General features: G+C 38.1%; 1 protein-coding gene across 2 annotated transcripts in view; it reads right to left on the bottom strand.

The window, feature by feature from the left end:
* LOC118792952 (rho GTPase-activating protein 7-like) overlaps positions 1 to 23,973 on the bottom strand; it is a 77,623-nt gene that overhangs the window by 45,898 nt on the left and 7,752 nt on the right. Inside the window, exons 3-5 of one of the 2 annotated variants that reach the window (XM_036550852.1) lie at positions 22,034 to 22,183; positions 21,726 to 21,863; positions 10,773 to 10,806 (exon numbers count right to left, since the gene is read on the bottom strand). In XM_036550852.1, coding sequence (XP_036406745.1) covers positions 10,773 to 10,806; positions 21,726 to 21,863; positions 22,034 to 22,183 — 322 coding nt within the window. Of the gene's footprint in view, positions 1 to 1,911; positions 2,027 to 10,772; positions 10,807 to 21,725; positions 21,864 to 22,033; positions 22,184 to 23,973 lie in introns of those variants that run through there. The other variant, XM_036550853.1, reaches the window with a different exon arrangement.

A 23,973-nucleotide genomic window follows, 5' to 3' on the forward strand; every position in this document is an offset into this window, starting at 1 on the left:
TAAGTGGACAACATGTAGTGGTTCTCCCTGTTTATTTAAGAACTTCGACATTAAATGGCCTGTAAACATGCTATAAATACACAACAATTACACAAGTAAATGCAATGCTAACATTGTGTGACTGTACACATAAAGGGTTAGTGGTGGAGGTGGTTAAATGGTGTCTAATATTAGATCTATGTAATATGTTCCTTGTAATTTTGTTTTGTTTATTATGTTTATCTTTTGAAGTTCACTGTTCACTGTTTTCACATTTCATGTAAACAGTGAGTAAATATAATTCATTGATAAAATCTGAAATAGCAATAACTGAACAGTGTGCTATGCACAGTGCATACATATAATTTGATTATTGCATACTTAATGATAATGACATTGTATATGATAATTTCCTGACATTGTTTTCCATAAAGCAACAGTGTTTGCATCAGTTTGCCAGGAACTTTAGTGAGACGAAATATTCCTCCTCTCCAACATCTGTAGAATACACCAGCTTCTCACTTCCAACAAAACCCAGCTCCTAATTCAGGACTTTGACCTGTCCTTGTTTGGAGCATTATGAACAATTTTTGCAGATACAGTATTGCTCATCTATTTTTTTCTATGCCAGACAGTGCCAGTCACGCTAAATAAGAGTGTGAGGTAAATGTATTGTACTGCACTGTTGGAAGAATGGGAGAAAGTGGGAGCGATTTTTAAAAAGTACAGCCTTGCAAGTCTTAGAAACAGAACATGACTTGTTGGATGTTTACTACTATATACAGGTCTAAAACACACAGGAAGCTGTCAACAACAAAAAAAAATGTGACTAAAAAAAGAAGAGGTGCTCTCATCTGGAGTAGTATCGGGTCTTAAATGAGCTCTGGCAGTAATTTGGCTGTCCTGACAATTCTGAAACAGAGCCAGAGGAAACAGTAGGAGCTCTTTTCCTTAGTCAGGGGAACATAACATTTTACAATCTCATTCCCAGGGAGTAACATATGTAGTTTAGCTTTTAGAGGAAATGTTTTGTTCAGTCCATAAAGTCGTTGCAATTGATTTCACAAACAAAGTAAAAAAAGAGATGCAAATCACAATGTACAGCTATGCAGATTAAAAAGTAAGGTAGGAAGGTGTGAAGAATTGAGCTATTATTTGATACCTGTTGGTTGCTAATATTAACACTATTAATTATATTTACAAATGTTTTACTTTTAATACACGTGCAAGTGAAACACATGAACACTCTTCATTCCATATCAGCAAATGCATCCCAGCCTCTTTTTGTGTCTCAGCATTTACTGTGGATTGACATAAATCAGAAACAGGCTTGGTCCATCTGGCCCACACATTAATGTCATACAGGCTGTTATAGCTTTGTCATCATTCATCATGAGCTGTTAGATCTGAAATACAGCAATGAATACAAATAGATAAATAAATAAGAAAAAATAATTTTCCTTCAATTTACTCATTACTCTCACTGGATATTTAAATTCTCTTCCTGGCCAGTTTCAAGATGACACAGCAATTTTCAAATTCAAAGTAGTTTATCACCTTCAATCACGCCAATAAATGAGTGACATTACACAGTTATAAACCCATACTGCATGCGCATTTGCAACAATATGAATTGTAGAATAGTATTAATATAAAAAATTCATCTTGCTTTAAGAAAGAAGTGATAAATAAGACCAGTAAAAAATAAGACCAGTTCAGGTGTTTAAGATTCTAAATGTTAATTTATCTTGAGACTGAGAATTTTTTCCCCTAGCAGAGAGAAAAGAGTGCTAGCCAGGAAACAGAAAACCTGTACTGTAGAAATTCTCAGCCTCAGAGAGAAAGATGATAATGACTGAACAGCCTCCTCCCTTGTAACCTTGCAGAGACTGACATGCGTAAATAAATGAAAGAAAAAAACTCTGGTCTCACCTGCGAGTCGTTTTTCTCTTGTGCTTTTGTTAAGCAGATCCAAAGCTTTAGACTTGGAGTACCTGATGTGATCACTGAAAGATCTCTGCAGCAGCAGCTTCACAGACTGGGACATACTGCAGCACACTTCAATGTAAGCAGGACCACTCAAATCCACTGCAGCTCTCTCATATTTCTTTTGGTTTCCTTGTGTGTGTGCCGGTGTGTGGTTAGCGTGGCTGAATCTAAGCCCTGCTGCTCAGCGTCCGTTCCCCGGCAGTGTGCATCTTGAGATGACTGTGCTTGTCCAGTTGCATTGTTTGCTGGGATTGCCTGACTGCAGATTTTCTCTCTCCGGCTCACTGCAGCAGGGCGAGTGGCACCACGGCTCGCATCCACCCCGATATGGAAAATTGCCAAGGAGCCGGCAGAGGGGCTACAGTACATCTGGAAATGGTTACCAGCACAGCAGCAGCCGCGATTGCATGAGTGGGCTCTTTATTGCAGGTTTAAAGGGGACTTTTCATATTATTGCAATAAAATGAGACACTAAGGCAACGTTTACTCAAGCTTAGCCACTCAGTTGGAATTAAAGCCAGCACAGGCAAGGAGATGTGGGCATGCACACATGCATAACTAATTTCTTGAATAAAAGAAGTCGTTACAGCTTACACACCTTCCAGATCAGCTCTATAGGTGATCATGCCATCTTTATCACGAAGCTGGATTGTCTTAAAAGCAATTATGGTTATACCAAAACTTGTACAAATTAAATCCTAACTTATTTATCCTAACAGTTAATCCTAATTTATCAGCAAGAATCTATAACTTCATTATTTAAAAACTACTTTGAAAAGTTTTATTTTTAAAAGGCTAAATATATACTAATACCTTAATATCCTGAACTACATTGGTATGTATAGTTAGAAAATAATTGCATTGTAATGCATGCATAATGTTGTAAAAGGATGCTTTACATAATGCAAACTAATTCAGTTATGCAAAGTAATGCACCAATAACACACTTTGTAAATAACGGATTCTCCTCTGCGCTTACAAAGGCTTACAGAATGGCTAAACATGTAACAGGATGACCCCCGCTATGCCCCTTACATTGTACCCTTTACAGAAGAAAGCGATCCCGTTCCCCAGCCTCTAAAAGAAAATTGATCTGTGTAGGCAGCTGCCGGCTGAAGTTTGCGGTTGAAATGTTAACGCATGCCATGGGGAGAATCTTCGCCACTTTCTTTTTTTTTTTTTTGTTCGTCAGTCTCTGGATGCTGTTATATGTTCCCTGCTGTAGCTTGGTGCCACTTGTTGGCATTGACATTCTCTTGCACAAACATGCTCAGGGTCATGGGTTGAATTTTACACACTTCTAAGGGTAGTACTAGGAAGTGCTCCAGAGGTAGTTCACATTTGGACAGATTGTACCCTTACACTCTGCTGACTGCGGGACCTGTGCTATTATTGCAATGAGGGCTACATACAACACACCTCGACCACCATCGCTTTTTTCTCCAATGGAAATGAGGTTATGACCTTAAGAGAAAATGAAATCTCATTATGTGAAAGGAATCTGTAGCATCTTGTGATTTGCACGCCAACTTGAGTTCTCTTAGAGAGAACCATTAGGAACACACATCTACATGCCATTTCTTGGGAGTCACACAGATATTCCTATAGTGTTTGTGAAAGCACCCGCTGTCACACTGGTGCAAGACCCTGATGGAGTATGTTAGTATCAGGCAACATTCTTGCATAATTTATTTTTGCAAAGATGCAGGCACTGATTTATTATGGCAGATAAAGGCTATTTACTTTATTGGATGATCATTCAGGTGCCATTGATTTTACTGATTAAGAGTACAATATAAACAGTTCTAAGTGAAACAAAATCATCATGTTCAATTTTACATTACATTAGATATATGTTACATTCATTTAACAGACTCACTTATCCAGAGCAACTCCCAGCACAAAATAACAGAAGTGTATACAAGTTGAATGAGCAACAGCATCAGACCAGGCTAACAACACTCCCAGACCAGTGAGTGTGAGCATAACGCTATTCAAGCCCTGCCACAAGTTAACTTGTACAGCTTGACTAGACAAGCGAAGGCAAGTATACGACCATGCGTCAGTCACTAGATAACAGAATCCAAAACACATCCTGATACTACACACGAAAGTATTGCAAGTAGCACACATTAGGGGGTGGGGGTAATTTACGAGGAGAGTATATTCACATTGCACATTGCATATCTTAACTGTAATGTTGTCAATTGAATGATTTCCAGTAGTTAATGACAAAAATGGCTAAAGCTAAGTTGAACTGAAGTCCAGAGTAATAGGTCATTTCTAGGAGAGAAAACAAAGCAAACAAAACCTCCTCAATGAAACGCTCATTGATTTTATGACTTTTCAGGTGACCTAAAACACATGCTTTCCCTCAATGTCTATAGATCTTTCCTCATTTATTATCTGTTTTTACTGGTGCTCACCCATCGCTAAAATCACCACACACTAGACCGTGGCCTAGTTCACAACATGTAAAGTGGGCCATGCAGGAAATGGCAGGTTTACAACAAAAAGGCAGTACAATGCTTGGCATTCTGGAGAATTGGGAAAGAAGCTCTGAAATTCTAGTCTGCCAGACACTATGCAATGTGTCAAGTTGTAGGTACTGCCAAAGAGGGGTGGCAGAGAGTAATTAGCTGCTATCACATATTGACTTTTCTTTCTTCCTCGGATATGTGTGGCATGCGGCCTTTGATATGACCATCTGCATGAACGTCTGGTCCTGTAACAAAGATATTCTTTAGGTATCAGACATCTGTGCTTTATTCTTTTTCAGTAACAAGAGAACCACAAGCACACATACTTCTGATTATAGTTTATCTCCTTAATCTAATATGGGATAGCACAATAAGGTATACACAGAATGTGCTGTGGACATGCAACAAACGCTGCTTTATGCTTATAATTGGGAGTTTGATTCCTGTTTGGCCCACATCCTTTTAATTAGTCGCTCCTCTCTGAATCAGTCAATCAAAAGAGTCACAGCACATATTACACAAATACATACATTCTACACTTATTCAAAGTAATTGAGAATACCCACAAAATGCTCAAAGGCTGCTCAACCTATAGCAGTGGAGATACATTCAGATGAGGAGAGAAAAAAAAAAAAACTTCCTGTGATCATTAGCATTCATTGGACAGGAACAGCAGACATCTTCCTCTGTTGAAGCATTTATGTTTTATAATTGGGGAATGGTTTGTTTACCTAATAATGTAGAAGGGATTACTGAGTACATCCTGTCAGCTACACATCTGTTTAAATCATCAGTTTGTTTCTATGAATACTTTGATCACAGGGCAGTCTGTTCATAAGAAGAAAACAACTCATTAAGAGTAGCCTACAAGGAAATATCCAAGACATACACAAAAAATTTGTTTGAATAAAACATTAATGAAGGACTATTAGGTATAGGTGTATAGATTTAGTTGCTGTATAAACACATAACTGAAATTAGGGCTTGGACTATTCCTAAGGCTGGGGCTATCCCTATCCATGAGTTGAGTGCATTAAGTCAGGGTTGCAAATATTTTTTCCCCACAGTCTTTTCATAGCACACTTTTTCTGAAATCTATCTCATGCACATCCTATTGTGCATCACAATTAGTCCATTGAAATAGATTTTATACATATAAAGGTACAGAAAAGATACAAAAATGTTTTCTTTTCATTTTTTTTTTCCCCTGACATCTCTGGCAATTTGTAAAATTGGATTGTTTGTTTAACCCAGCAATGGCCACAGGAAGAGAGAGTTGAGAGTCAACGCTTGGTGTTATGAGGTCTGGGAATGCAGCCTTACACAAATACAGAGAATCTTCAACTAACCAGAAGGAGTCTGAGGGGGAATGATTCTCACAACAAGAAAAACAAACACATAAACCAACAAGGCCAAAGGCTTAAGGATTTAATGAAACCGGTCAAGGAAAGGTCTGGAAAATACACAAAGCGTTAACAGCATTTCTGGTGATCTTGTCTGTTCTGCAGTTCTCCTTTTTCACTATGACTTTGAATACTGATAATAATATATTTTAATGCTTGAAGTAATAGTTATTTTAAATATTAAAGTAAGAAATGATACACATTGTCCCTGCAGTGCTGCCATAGCTCCTGCAATGAGATACTTTGAAGAATGTCTGTCGTATATGGCGTATCTTTAGGAAAGTGATATGTGAGTCAGCACTCAAACTACAATTAAGTAAATGTTTTAAACACAAGTAATTTCAAATTTAAATCATTTCTGACAGTCTTTCCTAAGAGGGGAGGAAAGCACAAAGGGCGAGCTGAGGGGAAGGAGTACAGACAAGGCATGCAAAACAAGGCCAGAGAGGAACCTCCTGCTGATGAATTGTGGAAAGCAGGAGGACTGCAGACTTAAGTGCCAAAGAATGCTTTTTAGACTTCCCACCAAATCAGCTTGTTTTATCTCCAGATGTACAATAAAGAGCTTCTCCGTCATCATTTCAACAGGAATCGGGTGTAAGGTTTTATGTCATTCCATGGTCACTGATGCTCTTTGAAAGTAACCCCCCCCCCCCCCCCCCCCCCCAGCAGCGAAGGGTCACAAATTCCAAATTATTGGAAAGCTGCCCACATTGTGTTGTGTTTAAATATTCCCACTGTGGTATTTTTAGAATGGAAAAAAAAAATTCAGCAATAGAATTGGCCTCAGATTAGACACTGACTTTGTTCTTCCACTGTCAATTTTGTAGATCGAAAAGTACACCATATAACATTATGAGTATGCAAATAAATATGCAAGTGAAACAACAGAAATTGAAAATAATGGAATCATCCATACTCACATTATGCAGTGATTCCTGCTCTAAATGAACAAACAAATGAGTAAATGGATGGTGAAATCAATGTGGCTCCACTGATTTGTGCATTAATGAACAGATCTTGAAGTCGACATCCACCCCTTGTCTGCTTGTGTGTTACTGCAGTGAATGGCGGCACTTCAGTGAGGAGGTGGACACGAGGAGCCCTCTGATGTCCCGGGCCGCAGTCAGGGAGCGGTCCGTGTGTTTGTTGGGTCACAGTCCTAATATCCTGAAGTGCTTTACTGACAGCAGCACTTTCATGTTCCTCTGCGGCAAAAAAAGGGCCCGGCCGCTCAGGTGCAGGTGAAGGCAACCAAGGGCTCATTGTTTGGAGCCGCCTGCGAGCCGGGCCCGAGGAAGCCTGGAGGAATGCTCGCAGGCATGACTGATCACACATCAAAGGAGGGATCAGAACGACCGGGAAGGCACCGGGAGAGGGACGGGGAGTTCACACAAGGTACCACATTCACAATGCCGCTCCTGCCCAGCAGAGTGGAGCTACTATTTGACTCAGGCATAATTCATTTCTTCCCCCGAGCTTTCCCCTGACTGCCCCCCACCTCCTCATAATAGGGGAGATTCTCTTCCTAATTGTGTTTAGCCAAAGAGCACACTGCTGGCTGTTGTGTGTCCCTGCCTGTCAGGACAATTAGGCCAGAGAGAAAGAGGAAGTCAGAGCAACAGGCCATTGAACTGTTTCAAAGTTACTGATCATTCACTGATCACTCAATTATATGTGTCTGTGCTGACAGAATAAGTGTCCTTTCAAAGATGATGCTATGCAGTTAGCTGACCCAGCAGCAAAGGCATGACTGAACTGTAAATGATTGCCCTAATGCATTGAATTCAGTAACATGTACCCCATCGAGAAATATCATTTACTGTTGTTGATGATAAATTCTAATATAAAATTTAGTTTTAAGTCATATATTAAGGATAAAAGAATTCAAAATAGAGGAAAGCTGCTTACTATCAAGATATCTATACTTGGTTCAATATTTAATAGCCAGCCAGTCTCATGAACATGAAAATATTAACACAAAAACTTTGATGTTACCCAAAAGCTAGGTGCAATTTCAATTCCCCCAACTGAAGAATTCAACTGTTCCTCACCACCTGTTCAATACAGATGCTGTCCGGACCCTTGTACCATCCTATCTGTACTACTACTAACTCCCTATTAGCCTATGCTTTGTGTATCTATACCTGCCCATGCCATTGAACCGTTTGAACTCATACACAAGAATAGAATAGAATAGAACAGAAACTTTATTTGTCCCCGTGGGGAAATTGGTTTGGCTGCTGGACTGGTGCTCAAACTCCACAGTTATGCCCATGTCTCACCTCTCATCATCCCCTTCATTGACTACCAATTACAGCTCAAAAATAAAATCAAGACCACTCTGTGCTATGATATCGGGGAATGATTTCCTTATTCCTTTGTATGATTATCTGGTCACTGTTATTATTATCATCACTTGATGCTTTTTGAATTCTGAAATGTCAGAGAATAATATGGCCCACAAAGTTGTAGATTTTTATACTCAACTCACCTTTGTAATCATTTTGCCATTGTCACACAGCACACACAGAAATACAGACACACACATATATGCACGCACATGCACACACTTTACCAACAAAGATGACTATAATAGCAGTTAGATTACAGCATTTCACAATGTGGTGCCAGTCAGATTATATGTTAAATCTAACTGCTATTTGACTTGTATGGCTTGCATTCCTAGACTAACCCATTTTCCCATGTTTTTCAGAAAGCTGTTAAATAAATATTGCACTGTTCAGGTCTAGTGGTTTCTTATTAGCACAGTCATCTGGTGGGCTGAAAACCTGAGGAGGTCATTGTGTGTGTGTGTGTGTGTGTGTGTGTGTGTTGGGGGGGGGCAAGTCACTCCAAAATGGTTAGCCTTTGTGACTATTGGGGAGATAACATTCACTCAATTAGGCAACAAATGCAATATAACAGATAGAGTTAATTTGCATGAGCATTTCAGAATGTATGGTAATCTCTCTGCCATGGAAAAAGGAGGTGCACACTTCCGCGTCTCTAGCACAATAGCAAAACAGAGGGAATTAAATTGTTATGGGTTGTTTTTAACATACCAGAAAACAAAGTTCATGATTCGAAATGGCCCAGCCAGAATGTAATCATACCAGCCAATTACTTTGACTCCTTGCAGTTGTCGTTATTGTCAGAATCTTTGCCCTCATTGTATCCTCTAAATTCCTAATTCCTGTCACTCACGGAAGGATGGTGAACCAATGAACTGTCCTATATTTCTCACCATTTCATCAGGCTTTGTCATTTGGAAATGTGTGCCTCCTTCCATATTTTTTCCTAGTATATTTAGTCAAGCAATTTCATGCTGTCATGCCTTTTTCAAGCTCTATCAAAATTAAAGAGATTATAAAATGATTTTCTCAACCATGTCAGCAGACTGGGCCAGGAGTATGTTCCCTTAGCATACCAGCAAGCCATTCTACCTTCTGTTTTATGCATCTGATTTACACATTCCAACTTTTGAATAAAATAAATAACAGATTTTGGCCTATGCTCTGATTTATTGTGACTTTTCTTCTGATTCAAACAAAGTCACCTAAAATCCAATCCATGTTTTCCATGTAATGTTCTCCATTTACAGCTATGTAGGCAATTTACTAACTATTGTTAGTCTGCTTTCCACAATACGTAACTATCTAGATAAAAGCAAGTGAATCCTGCAGGTACGTTAGCAAGCTAAATACAGGTGTAATTGTAAAATAAATAAAATCAAACACTAGACAACATATCAATGTGTTGATATTCCAATTTAGCAAGAATAAAACAATGATGAAAACAACTCCACTTTCTAGTTAAATTATTTTCATGTTCTGAACTCCTGTGATCTCCTCAATTTGCTATTCATGTACAAGGCACTGTGTTCTGTCACTGTGATGGAGGCAGTATTCAACAAAAGGTGTGATTGGTCTTGTATAAGGTTTCTGAACCTGGGTCAACAGACTGTTCAGGTGCAATCATAATATCAAAGAATGTAGAACTGCCTTAGATGTTCTGTTACTGAATATATAAAGTTCAGTTAGATGGGCCTGGGAAAAGGGATGCGGCACCAAATGACAGGGGTATATGGTCTAACCTTCAGTGGTGTCTGTTTTTTATCCTTCAAATAATTGTAGTCCTGCACACAAGCAGAGTCATGTTCCTTGTAGATTACCGTTGGTGCTGTAAAGCCAACAGACACCAAGAGCAAGACAGACAAATCCTGTTTGAACTACCAGCAAACTATTTACAAACTGATCGAGTCTCCCTTCAGGCCTCTGATTGATTATAAACATCAGAACAATGTTAATATGTCCTGTCAAGCTGGAATGCATGGGAGTAGCACACCACATTGATAAAAACCAAAATGGGAATGACGATGCTACTGGCAATTTACATCAAATTTAACTCATTGAGAAAAAACCTAGACATCCAAGCCTTTATACTTTGAATACATCCTGTATGTGTTATGATTTATTGTAATTTGAATAAAAATGTGGTCCGGCTGATACTGAGTGTATTTGTGGTATTCAGTTATTCTTAAACATAACTTTGACTGACATTCAGACCCATCCAAGATCAGAACTCATATTCTGTAACAGACAGAAGGCAAGTCCTTCCAGACAGCATATTCACCAAACAGACATCAACCCCGGCAACAGCATTCTTTGTAAGTCAACATTTAATGTTCCAGAGAATTTCTTTGAATTTCTTCTTCTCAACAGAAGCAAGTATTTAAAATGCACACAGCATAATGACTTACTTTTGATACTAATCTCACAACAGCTGGGTAACATTAAACTGGCCTAAATCCAAATAAAACCGTGGATGGATAATTTAACCAAAATGTATTTTTGTAATATTGATTGATAAATAATAATACACAAAACATTACAGAACTTATACACAAAATAAAACTTACCAGCTTTATCTTTTTCTGAAATAGGAGGCATTATCTACAAAAAGAAAAGAAAGAAAATTGTTACTGGTTCTGTCTTCACACATACTGTAGCATAACATGAGATATAAAAGCATGACACACATTCATTACCAGAAGGCTTCGCAGGGAGATAGAGAAATTGAACAGTCAACATTGGAAATGTATCCTTTTGTTGTGTTGCAGCTGTGATCATACTTGCATTATACACCCTCATATTCCCTCAGAAACATGTGAAATACTAGAAAGAGATCTGAAACAAAAGACAGAAATGAAAGAATATTAAAGCTATTTGCCCAGACCCTGACATAGTTAAAAGAGAATATCAGCATTTAGAGCAACTTGTTGGAGGGATTTCACCTCAGCACTTGGCACAATAACTTGTTCATTCCTTGACCTTGACAACATTTGGCAGCGCTGAAGAACAGAGATGCCCCTGAAAAATTGCTCATACAATTCAAATCCCCTACAAGTGTTTTTCATGTATGATTCAGCCTGGACTCACATAGATTTTGAGTTCAACAATGTGCCATTGGAAGCATGTAAAAGATGCATTTCTGGAATGTATAGGTGTGGTGTCGAGGGAGGACAAAGACTGAATGTGTAGCTTTGCAGTGTTAAAACGTCAGAATGCATAAAAGATCCAAATTGCCTGCAATACCAAATGCATATTGTGCTTGATGAACGCTTGATGTCCATTGCTGAGCTGTGTAAATCACATACCTATACAATTAATGAAATAAAGAAGGCATAAATCATTTCCGTATGAACTGGCACTGGCACACTGCATCGTGTTGTACTGTAAACTGTAGCTCCATTTTACAATATAAAAAAGTAAAGAGCAGTCATGGCAATTTTTAATTTGACTGATTCTGCATACTTGTGAGATGTGTTAAATTCATATAACACTTCTTTTTTACACACTAAAGTACTTAGTATTGTTGATATAAAGATATTCTAGATACTAATTTGACATTTATTTGTTAAAATATCTTTTTTTTTCTTCAAATTTCCAAGTATTATGAAGCATGAAGCATCTTTTTTTCATGGGTTTTCAGTTCAACGGCATGTGGTTAGCAATGACGATATTCAACAAATGAGTGGCATGAGGGGTGACTCAGCCCTGTTGTTATAACACGGGACTTGTCAGCAGATTTCATAATACGCCATCAGTCAATCAATGTGGAATGTAAAGCTCATTTGCAGTGCCACTGTGTTCAGGACATGTTTGTGTGCTGAACTGGCATGCAGGAGATTCTTTGCCAAGCAACACAAACCTCAAACCAAAGACATGTGACAGAAGCAATGAGACTGATCACTGGTGGTTGCAGAGAAACCCAGTGGATGCACAGTTTCTGAAAGCTTTCTGCTCTTCTCAGTGTCTTTGAATACCTGTCTCACTGGCAGGCACTTAACAGGGCTCATCCTCCATTTATGTTAAAAATGGTATTTAGGTGAGTAAATGCATTAAATTAAAATATATTAGCATCCAACAGGTCTGGTAAGCATATACAGAGAATGACATAAAGTTAGCAGACTGTATATGGTGGGTGATTAAATATCTCAGAAAGCTCTCATGAAAGGATTTTAAATGGTTTATATTTAATTTCCTGGCTCATGGATGGAAAAAAAATTCAGCTGAAAGCCCCCATGATATGAAGACAATACTGAGCCCATCATCCTCTCTGTCACAAGGGCCTGCCTTCTGAAGAGGAACAGTCTCTGTTCAGTTAAATGAGCTTCATACAGCAGATCGTTTGGATTTTGAATTTATACAGTTCAGTTTCACTCAAGCGTAACTATCAGAATCTCCTCTTTTATGCTTTATGTTTTCAGCATCAGACTGAGGCGACAGTAAGCCTGGCTGCAATGATGTCCCAGCAGGGCTGTACTGACCTGGGAGACAGGCAGAAGTATGGTGTGGATTCCATTCAGCAATGTGTGTGGTTTGTGTTTTTAAAATTTTAACTTTTTTTTTTTTTTGTTTGCATGTATTTTTTAGAGAATGATTATGATGTCAGCATTTGGTAATGAAATTACTTTTCAAAACTTGCAGATGAGACACTAGTACAACACTAAGCTTAACACAATGCTTTTGGTAATCATTAGATAAAATGTTGTCTTGATCATAATCTGCTTGAGTTTTATATTGCCCAACACCATAGCTGTGTACGCATTCCTCCCTGGTTTTATCTTAATCCCACACTCCTCCAGAACAGCTCACTGAGGGAGTATAGACCACAGCTCTCAATGAATTGTGCTCAAATTTCATCTTGAAATCAATCATGTGGGATTTATATTTCCATAACTCTATGATTTAAGTTTTTTTTTTTTTAAAAGACAAACCGCAGCTCTGCCTGTTTACTGTATTTAACCAAGTGATTGAGTAAAATAATGATGCATTTAATTCCAAACATTCTGCACCAATACTGTGTAAATGTCACTAAATTATCATCAATGTCATGCCAGTTTAAAAAAGCAAACAAACAAAACAAAAACAGTGAGCCAGCAAATGTGTCTCTGTAGGAGGTAAAAATCATGTTAAGGCAATGTTCTGATGTGAGATTTCAGGTCTGCCTTAGGTATTGTCAAGTCATCTTTTACAAATCCAACCAGACCCGAAAGTACACGTTTGAAACACCAGTGACAAAAGCTACTTTGAAGATTATGAAAGCTCAGGTCCGCTGCAGTTATACGCAATGCAAGCTGAGTCACCATAAACCTCCAGATGAGAGTTCTAGTGGTCTCAGAGTTAAATCAGAATCTGTTCCGACCTCCTATATATTATTATATTAAGCATTGAACATAGAAGGGAATTATGAATTGAATAAGGTTTTGGTCAAACACACAACTGACTTTTTTCATGTTGTTTTAGTAACCATCCATGCCAGAGTTCAGAATTCAGAAACAATTTCATATTGCTTTTTAGACAATCTGTAACAACTTTTAAAGATGATTCAATATGCAATACGTGCAATAATGAAGTGTTCCACTCATCTGTGAGGAACATTAAAGGTATTCATCTGTCATTATTACATTACAGTGACACCTCTACATAAAAATCACACACATTTACTTCATGAATCAACCCTGAAAAAGGAAAAAAATATAACTGCAACAAGATACAACAGACATCTTGAAGTTCCATTAAAGATTCTGGAATAGAATTTTGTTTATGCAAAAGAAACAAGCCCCCAGCATACTAAGCACTGTCCTTTGCGATTTGTTTTTCCCATCACACCCACAGTGGAATATAGTTTTCCCTCATGTGATGTGCAGTTCTTGGACCCGACCAGCCTTGGCCAGAGACCAATTTTATGCCTTCAGAGACCGCTTCATGCCACAAATACACCAAAGTATGGCTGCTCTCCATATTAATTCTTATATCCAGATCAATGAATGAAATATACATAGGAGAGCTAGAGCGCACAAGTAACCCCATGCTGTCTGCTAAGACAATGAATAACATAATGGTCTCTTGACACCACAGCACTAACAAATTCAACTAACAAACTCAATCTATTGCTTGGGATCACTGTGTGAGGCTGCAAGGGATTACTTAATTGTTGGAGAACAACAGAATTTGTTTTGGATTTGAAAGTTGGTATGTCTGCAGGCCCAGCTCCAGGAGAAAATACAGAGGTATATTTGGGAGGGGGGTCCACAAAAAGTCATATTTAAAAAAAAAAACATAATAAATAGTATGTAGACATTGAGATATAAGGAGACAACTACGGGTACGCTGAGGTCCATCTGGAGACCTAAGCACCCCATAGTTCCAGGCCTGTATGTCTGTTTATAAGGCTGATAAACCAATACCTACTTTCAAAACAGGCTTCCAAGTGATAAAAAAATATTACTTTTCATATTTTAGATTACAGGTATTTACACTGAAACACTAACATTCACACCATTCTCTGGCTACGAGGAGAACTCCTGCTCCCATAGCATCCTATGACTGCATGGTTATGTGAGGCTGACTGTTTAATCACTGAGTATCTGAAGCTGACTTGTTTATGCGGGTTAGATACTTCCCATTACATAAATACTTTCATTTGCTCTTCTGAGAACTGGCCTGTGACTTCCACATTTCCAATTAGTCACATTGGATTATATAGCTTCACAGCATTTTTGAACTCTCTTTGTAATTTATAAGTTCAGTTACTTTGATGATTCTAATAATATGTGCGAGTAACGTGAAAGATCATATGTATACAAGGTAAGGCTATTTGATATTATTAGAAAAATGACACACACCTGTTGGAAATGTTATTTTTGGGTTTTCATTTTTTTTATTTAAAATGTATATGCATATATATTTCTTATGTTAAAATAAATAATATCAACAATTTACATTTTTTTCTGTTTGGAAGAAATGTTAAAGGCATATATGTAATATATATTATCTAAAATGAAATTCTGACTCGTAACTGTTTTTCAGTTTTATCAACAGTTGTGAAGATAGCTTGAACTGATTGGAAAAAAAGCTTGACTGCTGAAACATCTATTGCATCTATGACTTGTAAATCATACTGGTTCGTCTTATGTCAGTTTATTTATGTCACTGTCATGTTTTAGCAATTACATCACGTTTTGTCTATAACACTACTGAATACGGCATTAGTGAACACAGATATTGTCCATACAAATTGTGATGCTCTTTGATGTGTAACACATTTACAAAAGGAGAGACTGTAAATGAATGCCATTTGGTGTAAATCATTCCCAACACGCATTTCAGTAACAGTCCTCTTCAATTGTGATTAGTCATTGGGATTAGTTGCAGACAAACAACTCACGAAAAGTGGCCAGAGTAAATGGGTAATGAAGTGTGTATGCTATTCTGCCACAGAAGCAAGACCCCTGGAAGATGAAATGCAAATTATATGTTCAGTGCCATGATTCCATGAGATGGAAAATGCTGTCATCATACTGGACTTTAGGACTGATTCTAGAAATATTATTCTTTTCATTGGTTATTAAAAACATTCACACAACAGGTTGCATCATATTTAGTATATGTAATGGACATGTTCATTTTTCATAATCCTACATGTATCATAGCTGGCTAGCTTGCCTCACTTTCAAGTAATGTGTTTTTGAGTTTATTTACACAAAACACCACCTTCGCTTTCTGAACAGAGGCATGAAATGTAACTGACAAGTGGGCAATTAAGAGATACAGGCTCTCATTTGCAGGAGGAGAGAGGCTAATTATGCTGGTAAAGAGTATGGATGGTAATGGATAGTAATGGTTGGTTATTGAGCATGGCATATGCCTGGTAACTGAGACTGCTATAGCTCAATTACATCTGTTCATTGATGTTTTGTGAAAGTACTGGACATCTTCTGAATACACTTCTTTTACATGGAGTCAGAGCAAAAAGAAATTTCCAGCAGTCACATTAAAGCTATGGTTCTTCCATGAAAAAAAGATGGAGAAAAGATTAATAATACCAGTTTCACATTCATTTTTGCTTTCTCACATTTGGCTGAACCTTCAGATATCTGGCACAGTAAACTCTTCTTGCTCTGCCCTTGGGATGCCTGGTGTAATATCCATAATCTTTAATCGACAAGACAGAAGCCATTTCCTTGAGAAGGTTGAGAAGAAGTTAACTTTTAAGTTCTTTTTCCAACTAAAAATCTCTTATTTTGACATCATCATGAAAGTAAGGGCCAATGCACAACGCATATTCTTACTGAAAATGGGTGTAGTCTGATTATATCCTTAAATGACCATATTGTCAATGCATTCTGAACATGTACATCATTTTTATCTACATAGCAGATATAATTTGATTCCCATACTATATATTAAGCAAAAAAAATCTAATTTACAAACTGCATTCACACAAATAACATCTAAAGTGTCTAAAGTGTCATCTAAGAAACCTGAGACAGACAAAATTGAAATAGATAAGCTGGTATGTGATATTTTATAAAGAAAACGCTGGAATAAATTATTCTTTGAAAGATTATTCTTCTAAAGCTGAAGAACATTTGAAGCATTCCTTCCTTGTACATCCTGAAAGAAAAATGAAAGAAGCCTTTATGTCCCGCCTAGCAAAAAATATTGGAATGGAGAGGTTTAAGGGATGTTTGTTGATTTTAAATTGCTATTGTTGCCAAACAGGAATGCCTTGGGGAAGGAGAGAAGTCTTATCACGCAAGGACCGTAAGCTCTGCTCTCCTGTAATATTGTGATTACACAAAAACATGTGTAGGCCCCCACTTTCTCTGCTTTCTGCTTTTGCTTCTGAGATAAGAGTAACAGTTTGGAAAATCAAATGCCAGCTTCCAAAGAATGCATTTACTGGCTATATCAAAAACCGGAAAAGAGATATAACCCTGATAGTTACCCCTGATAGAAAGCAACTTCCATGAAACAGTTTTAATGGCAACCCGGGTTTGATGTGATATTTTACAGATTTTGTAGGATTTGAGTAATTCAGCCATTTTATTATTGGCTGAGAACATAGTGTACTATTATGTTTTGCCAAATTTGGATGAATTAAATAAGGATTCGATTTTTAGTGGTGAAGGTTTTTGCTATGGGAGAGATCATTGTCTTTCCTGCACATTTTTCCTACAAATGTGTCTGTCATTTCTTTTTTTTTTTTTTCGCCTTTCACATGGAACACCCGTTTGGCATGTGCAATATTCAGATGTAAAAGGACAACATGCCAACACAAGAGATGATTTATGGTTTGTGATGCAGTCTTTAGTGATGAAGGCAGTTCAGGAAGCCAGGAGCTTGACATGTGTATCACAAGCACGGTAATCACATTGGGGCATCTTTCTCATAGTTACCTAGTGCCACGGTGTTTACACAGTAGCATGACGAATTCAAGGGAGAGGAAGGAATGCACATGCTCCACTGTCTTGCGCTAGCTGATAAAGAAGTGGTGCTTTTCTTTTATCAAGGCAGCAGCAAGAAGCTTTGTGCAGTTCCATTTCCCATTCAACCATATATTTATCTGTGTCTACTGTGCCGTTTACTGTGCAACAACCCTGAAAGTCATGGTCTGGGAAGAGGGCATTGCCCACATTCCTACCACGCCTCCAGATTTATCATGCCTTGTTTTGTGTTAGACTATGATCCTGAGAGGTTGCACATCTTCCATTTATTGTAATCCACCACATTTTTTTTCCTGTTGCTATGTATTTTGTTACAAATTACTTGAAAGTCACAGTGCTATGTCTTACAATACTGAGGGCACACTGATAACCCTCTGTACCAAAATGGATCATACAGGTGGGCCATAAACCTACAGGTTCCCCTTATGTCCCACCTGTCAAACCGTCTTATTTCCTCTTTACACAGCTAATAAATTTAACAAATATACCTGTCTTTTAGCCTATTTCATGTGTGTTCCACAAACTCTGCAAGCTTTATTTTTGCGCAGATAGCTCTGGAGGCTAACTGTGACATGTCATTTCCTGTAACTGTGATTCAAAGGTAGAATCATCTTATAATAGTCAGAAGAATGTTGGTATTAAAGGAATTAGTGTCTCGGAGGGGAAGAAGTCACTGCTCATTCTAGGGTTGAGAAAGTTTCACAGTGCAAAAACACACTTGAGATAGTGCAGTCCCTGTTCTCTGGTGCATTTACACAACCACATTGCACTGATCTCATAAGAATCTTGCCGTCGTTACATAAAGCGTTACAACACATTCAAAGCCACACAGACACAGACAATGAGGAGAAGCAGGACAGAGCATGGGTGATGTTATGTAAGATGATGGCTGATGGTTATTAACATCTCCATCACTGTGAGTATAATCTCCTGGCATTTAAAATGACAATGAAACAAATTACACTTTTTAATCAGATAAAACTTGTCTGAAGATGATGTTCATTAAATAAAATTTAATTAATACATGACTGAATGAAATGCTCCTTTGCAGCCTGCATTGAATTAATGTGGCTTATTTTTATACAGGTCATGGGGTTTTCTTGTTTTTGTATTACAATTACAGTTTAAAGTAGTTATAATAAAACAAATATTGACAGGTCTAGCATTATAAATAGGCATTATAGTTTGAATAAACAGGATCACTGTGCCTATATCCATACATGCAAATCTACATTATGTGGCCTATTTAAAATATTCACTTTATTTTTCAAGGAATAAAATTAAAAGGTATGGTACTCACGCAGTACCATTTGAACTGCTTCAAATTATATCTGATGCACTGCATTTGACACTTGAGTATTCATTCCAAATAGATTTAATTTAGTCCCTTCTCTGCTTATGCATGTTCTTTACAATTATATGGGCACAAGGTAGAGCACAATGAACTTTATTTTAGAAATATCACATTTAATCTGCTGTCATAATGGAAAAGACTAACATGCAAGAATTTAAATTATAGTTCTGAAGTAACTGTTAAATGCATTTATGAAATACATAAATGCCTAAAGATCTCTGTTTCACAACCATACTTAGCTAAATACAACAGGCTTAGCGCTAATACATTTCCATGAATTTAATCGGCAAGCTGCAATTATAAGTTAGAGGTCCTACAACTGAGTGGTATGGAGGGAAAGCATTTGTGGATGAATTTTGAAAGATCAGACACTTTCTGCGGGAAAAGAGAGAAGCCACTTGGATTTGGGGAAAAAATCCCAAGCGTTCTGTGGGAACCACATCAGCCGCTCAATGGATTTACAATCAGAACTAATGATCTGATTTTTTAGGCTTAGTCCAGTAATATTACTGCCACAGTGTGCCAGTCCAACTGGCAAGTACATCATCCAAATATACAGCTTCACATAAATCCTTTAGTTGGTATTTCAGCTGTAAAAGTGGAAAAGTTGTTTGATAGTAAAATGGAGGTTGTCAGGCTTTTGCGAAAGCTGGAAAGTTTAGAAAACTGTACTGACATATCAAAAAATATGGACCTGAGTGGATATCATGTAAATGAAAGATAGCTTTGTGTTATGTAAGAGGTGGTCATTGGAAGGGACAATGATGATTTTACCCCTGAAGAAATGGGCACGTCAATCACTGATTCACCTCATTGTAAAGGAAGTCTGCCACTGAAATGAGCTTCTTGATAATAGCAGCTTATGTACTACAATTATTGTTGATGAAAAATCTCCCGGAAGAGGGTCAGCTAGAGAAATTAGCAGCTCCAGGCTGCAGGCAATACATTATTGCATTCACAGCGTGTTAGCGCTCTTCCTGCTGTGACTCTTATGGCATTTCAGCCAGTGTCAGCTAGAGTTCCAGGGGAATGGCTGTGTTATGGGTCATTAACGTTGCACTCCAGCCAAAGAAAGGCCCCAGGAGGTATGAGGACCTGAAGTTAAGCATGGAGTGGCCACCACATGGACCCTGTCACAGCTCCAGCTCCGATTCCTTATCTCCTTTCCCCCTACATCTCTTAGGCCACCATATTGCACTGCTGTTTTAAGATACAGCCAGGAGAACACATCCCACATTGTGTCATCCTGTTATTGCGTCCACACCAGTGGGTCATCCTTGCGTCCTGTACAACTAAACATTTATTGCAGACATTCAGATTAAGTAAGGTACAAAGACAGCGCCCCACCTGGGCTTTGAATCTGCAACATAAAGACTTAGGTCTCTAACAACCAAACCATTCTGCCACATATTTCAAGTCAAATAAATTGTCATGATTACATCAGATCAGATCAGATAATTGAAATGATAATATGTTTACTGTCAACCTTTCATTGTGAAACCACATTCCTTCGTTATACACATTAAACAGTCCCTATCCCCTCAAATACCTGACATTTATGAGGTTGGGTTATTCACTCTACTTAACGATACAGATAGCACATTGTCAAGTATGCCCTAAAAATAGACATTCAGAATGAAATTCATTACCGTGATCAAATCCAGACTTTTTAAAGATACAGTTTGTCTGTAGTGCCCTGCCTAAAGCCACTGTCTTCCCACACTACTATACAACTGCTCTCTTCAGAACAAATACAATGTAACTTTCAGTTTTAATGATGAAAACATTAAGCACAATTATGATAAAGAAGGACACATTGAGAAGAGGACCCATGCACAAATAAGTGGATGACTAATTTTTAATAGCTGTGTTCTAAAGGGCAGAGATTTGGAATAAACACAGAGATAGCAATGTGAAACTGTGCTGTGGATTCTCTCAGATGCAAAAAGTTTAGCTTTTTTAATGAGTGGAAGAAAGTAGTAGTCATTAACCTAAAGGTTAAGAGAGGGCAAGACGTTAATCTCTCGTGCAACACTTTGGCCCTCTATTTGCGATGTGCTGCTTGTCCTGGTGGAGACTGCTAATTATGGCTTTAACGACCCCTTAGTTAAACAGTATAAAGTGCTGGAGTGACATTCCACTCCATCACCTCTGTGTGGCTTGACCCCTTTCACTGTGTCTGAGCTGTAAGCAAATAACTCTGACTGGTCTGTGGAGAAGAGAGAGAAAGAAAGAAAAGAAAAACGAGCGGGCCAAGGGCTAAATTGAATCACACAGCTGGTTTCATTTGAATGTCCTCACTTTCCTCCACCATTGTTGCCATGTTGTTGAAATGGCAATCAAAGTCTAATGGGCCAGTAGCCTGTGCCTCCTGAGGTCACCTCTGACAAAAGGGAAAGGCAACGTCATTTGTTTACATTCACCCTCACCAAGTGCGCTGCATCAGCCCACACCAAACCAAAGAAGCCAAAAATGTTTGTGATAAATACCAAAACACCTATTGTGCATCCACTTCACTTAATTTTTTACTAAATTTTGGTTTTATTAGTCATTTCCTTTTTGTGTATTCGGCACATTGCACAATAGCTGTCAGTCTCCTTTGTTACAAGTACAGCCTGTGATGGGGCTCATCAATAGCCCCAATGGTTCATGATATATAAGAAGTGTACATAAGAAGTTTGCATTGAAATGATTTTCATGCTGAACCCCGTCACACGACTTACCCCAGTCTTTGCTTTCAGTCCACAGGCTGCCACAGGTGCTGATGATGTCAGAGCAGAGAACATCATATGGGGGATGATTTTGGGTTGTTGCATCGAGTGTAAAGTATCCCCTCCATTTATTGTTTCCAGGTCCGTCCCCTGCATTGCAATCAAAATTTTGGCCCAGTGAGATATCAGTGCAGTGAATTATTACAGATAGGTAAATGACTTTGAATAAAATATGACAGTTACATGTACAGTAGTTACAAAGACAGAATTTTCACTTAATGCTACTGCTGTTCACAACATAGAATGTTAATGATACTTACATGGACATTTCTTCGTTTCATGGTGGGTGTGTTGGATATTGAGGAGGTGGCGCTCAGCGCGTTCTCAATGTCTTGGTCGAGCTGGTCCAGTTTCATAATCAACAACACCATTGAGTCTAGGTGTGATCGCTCTCTCTCTTCTTTTGACCCCTACCAGGAAAAAGGGCAGATGTGAAACCATTTACAGCAATGACTCAGAGGAGTGTGGAGTGGCAGAAGACTACTTTTAGATGGAATGGCAGCTATGGATACATATTCAAAAACAAAATGCACATCCAGTTATCATACTTTACATCCAGTTTTAAAGCCAAACTCTTATGTATTTGGAATGTCACATATTTGGGTGCTGTACACCTATTTGAAATGTTGCAACAATCAATGCCTTTTCTGTGGATTTTTTTATGTGAATATAGTACAAGGGATGTGTGAAGATGTCATGGGAAAAAATAACATCTTCTCCGATGTATGATTAATCTGTGCTTTTTTTACAAGAAGGATGACATCTAGAAGTCTAAAAATTGTAATTAAAGGTCATATTCCCTCTATATGCTTTGAATTCTGTGCTTTTTTATTATTAATTCAATGAGCACAGCAACATTCCCCTTTGGCCAACAGTTAGTTGTTGATTGTGTGGTTAGTACTGGATGTGTTCACTATCTGATCAAAATTCTTCTCTCAGTGTGCTCTTTTTCTCACTCTCTCTGAAAATAATGATGTAATGAAGATCTACAATAATCTTGGATCCAGCAATATAAATAATAATTTCCATGTCATCTCTCTCTCTGCAGTATATATGCAGTTTTAATGACATCAGATAGAAACTTGTCCAAGACATCTGTACTTGCAAAACAACGCCCCATTATGTGTTTCTCAGTTGACACATTGTCTCCTCTCTGCTCTTCTCACTTATATTTTTCTCTCCTGCTCTCTATCCCTTCTCCCCTGCCTGAGTTTGCTTGTCTGTGTAGTGTAGTCAAGCTAACACTGACATCAGGTGGTCCATTTGCATTAAGGCATACAGGGCACTGTTACTCTGCTAACACTGAATGTCACACTGTAGTCAAAGGAGAGAAAATCGAATTAGCAAACATCTGCCACTTTCATGCCTTCCTAAAATATATTTTGTGCAGGCTAGTATGAAATCTAATTGAGTGCAAGCAATTTCATATGAATTTATATAAATGAAAGTTTGAAATGTTCAGCAAAGTTAGAACTAAATAAATAAATGAAGCTTAAGCATGAAATTATAAATGAAACACAGGCAGTGTTTTTACGTGCAACCGTATTTCCCAGAAGTCATGCATTATTTTAACCAAGATGTCTGTTCTCACACAGTTTTATTGTTCTCCAGATGGGTTGGGGAAGGATTATTAAATTCAAATAATCTGTTTCATTTGGTTACACAAAATGGCTATTATGTTAAATTGACCAGGGAGGTCTGTGTAGTGACAAAGCATTCCCATAAGTTAAGACTGTAAAGCATCCACACAGGAAAGAGTGAAAAAATGATTCTAGAGACAGAAATATGAGGTTCTCTTGTGCATGCATGCACACATGCACAAGCACGTGCACGCACACACGCACGCACACACACACACACACACACACACACACTTGCAATTACTTTTTTCTGTGCAATCTTGTTCCATTGTCCACCAAAAAAGTGGTTTGTAGAGGAAATACAGAATTCCCTTTGAGAAAAATACAAACTAAATTATTTCAGCAACAAAGCAGACCAGCCAGCACTGTTGAAAAGTTTTCAGTTGACTGAAATTGCAGAGAAACTTATTATAACCGCACAGCGAATTCTCAGGTACAGCCATCACTGCTTGTTCCTCATCAGTCGAAGTTCACAGCTTGCCTCAGCTTTTGTTGGGGGAAATCTTGTGAATGACTTTCAGCCAGGCATATGCTGAAAGTGAAGCACCCTGAAGAATGCT

The sequence above is a fragment of the Megalops cyprinoides genome, chromosome 18 (genome assembly GCF_013368585.1).
Source record: "Megalops cyprinoides isolate fMegCyp1 chromosome 18, fMegCyp1.pri, whole genome shotgun sequence".
In the NCBI taxonomy this organism is placed as follows: domain Eukaryota; kingdom Metazoa; phylum Chordata; class Actinopteri; order Elopiformes; family Megalopidae; genus Megalops; species Megalops cyprinoides.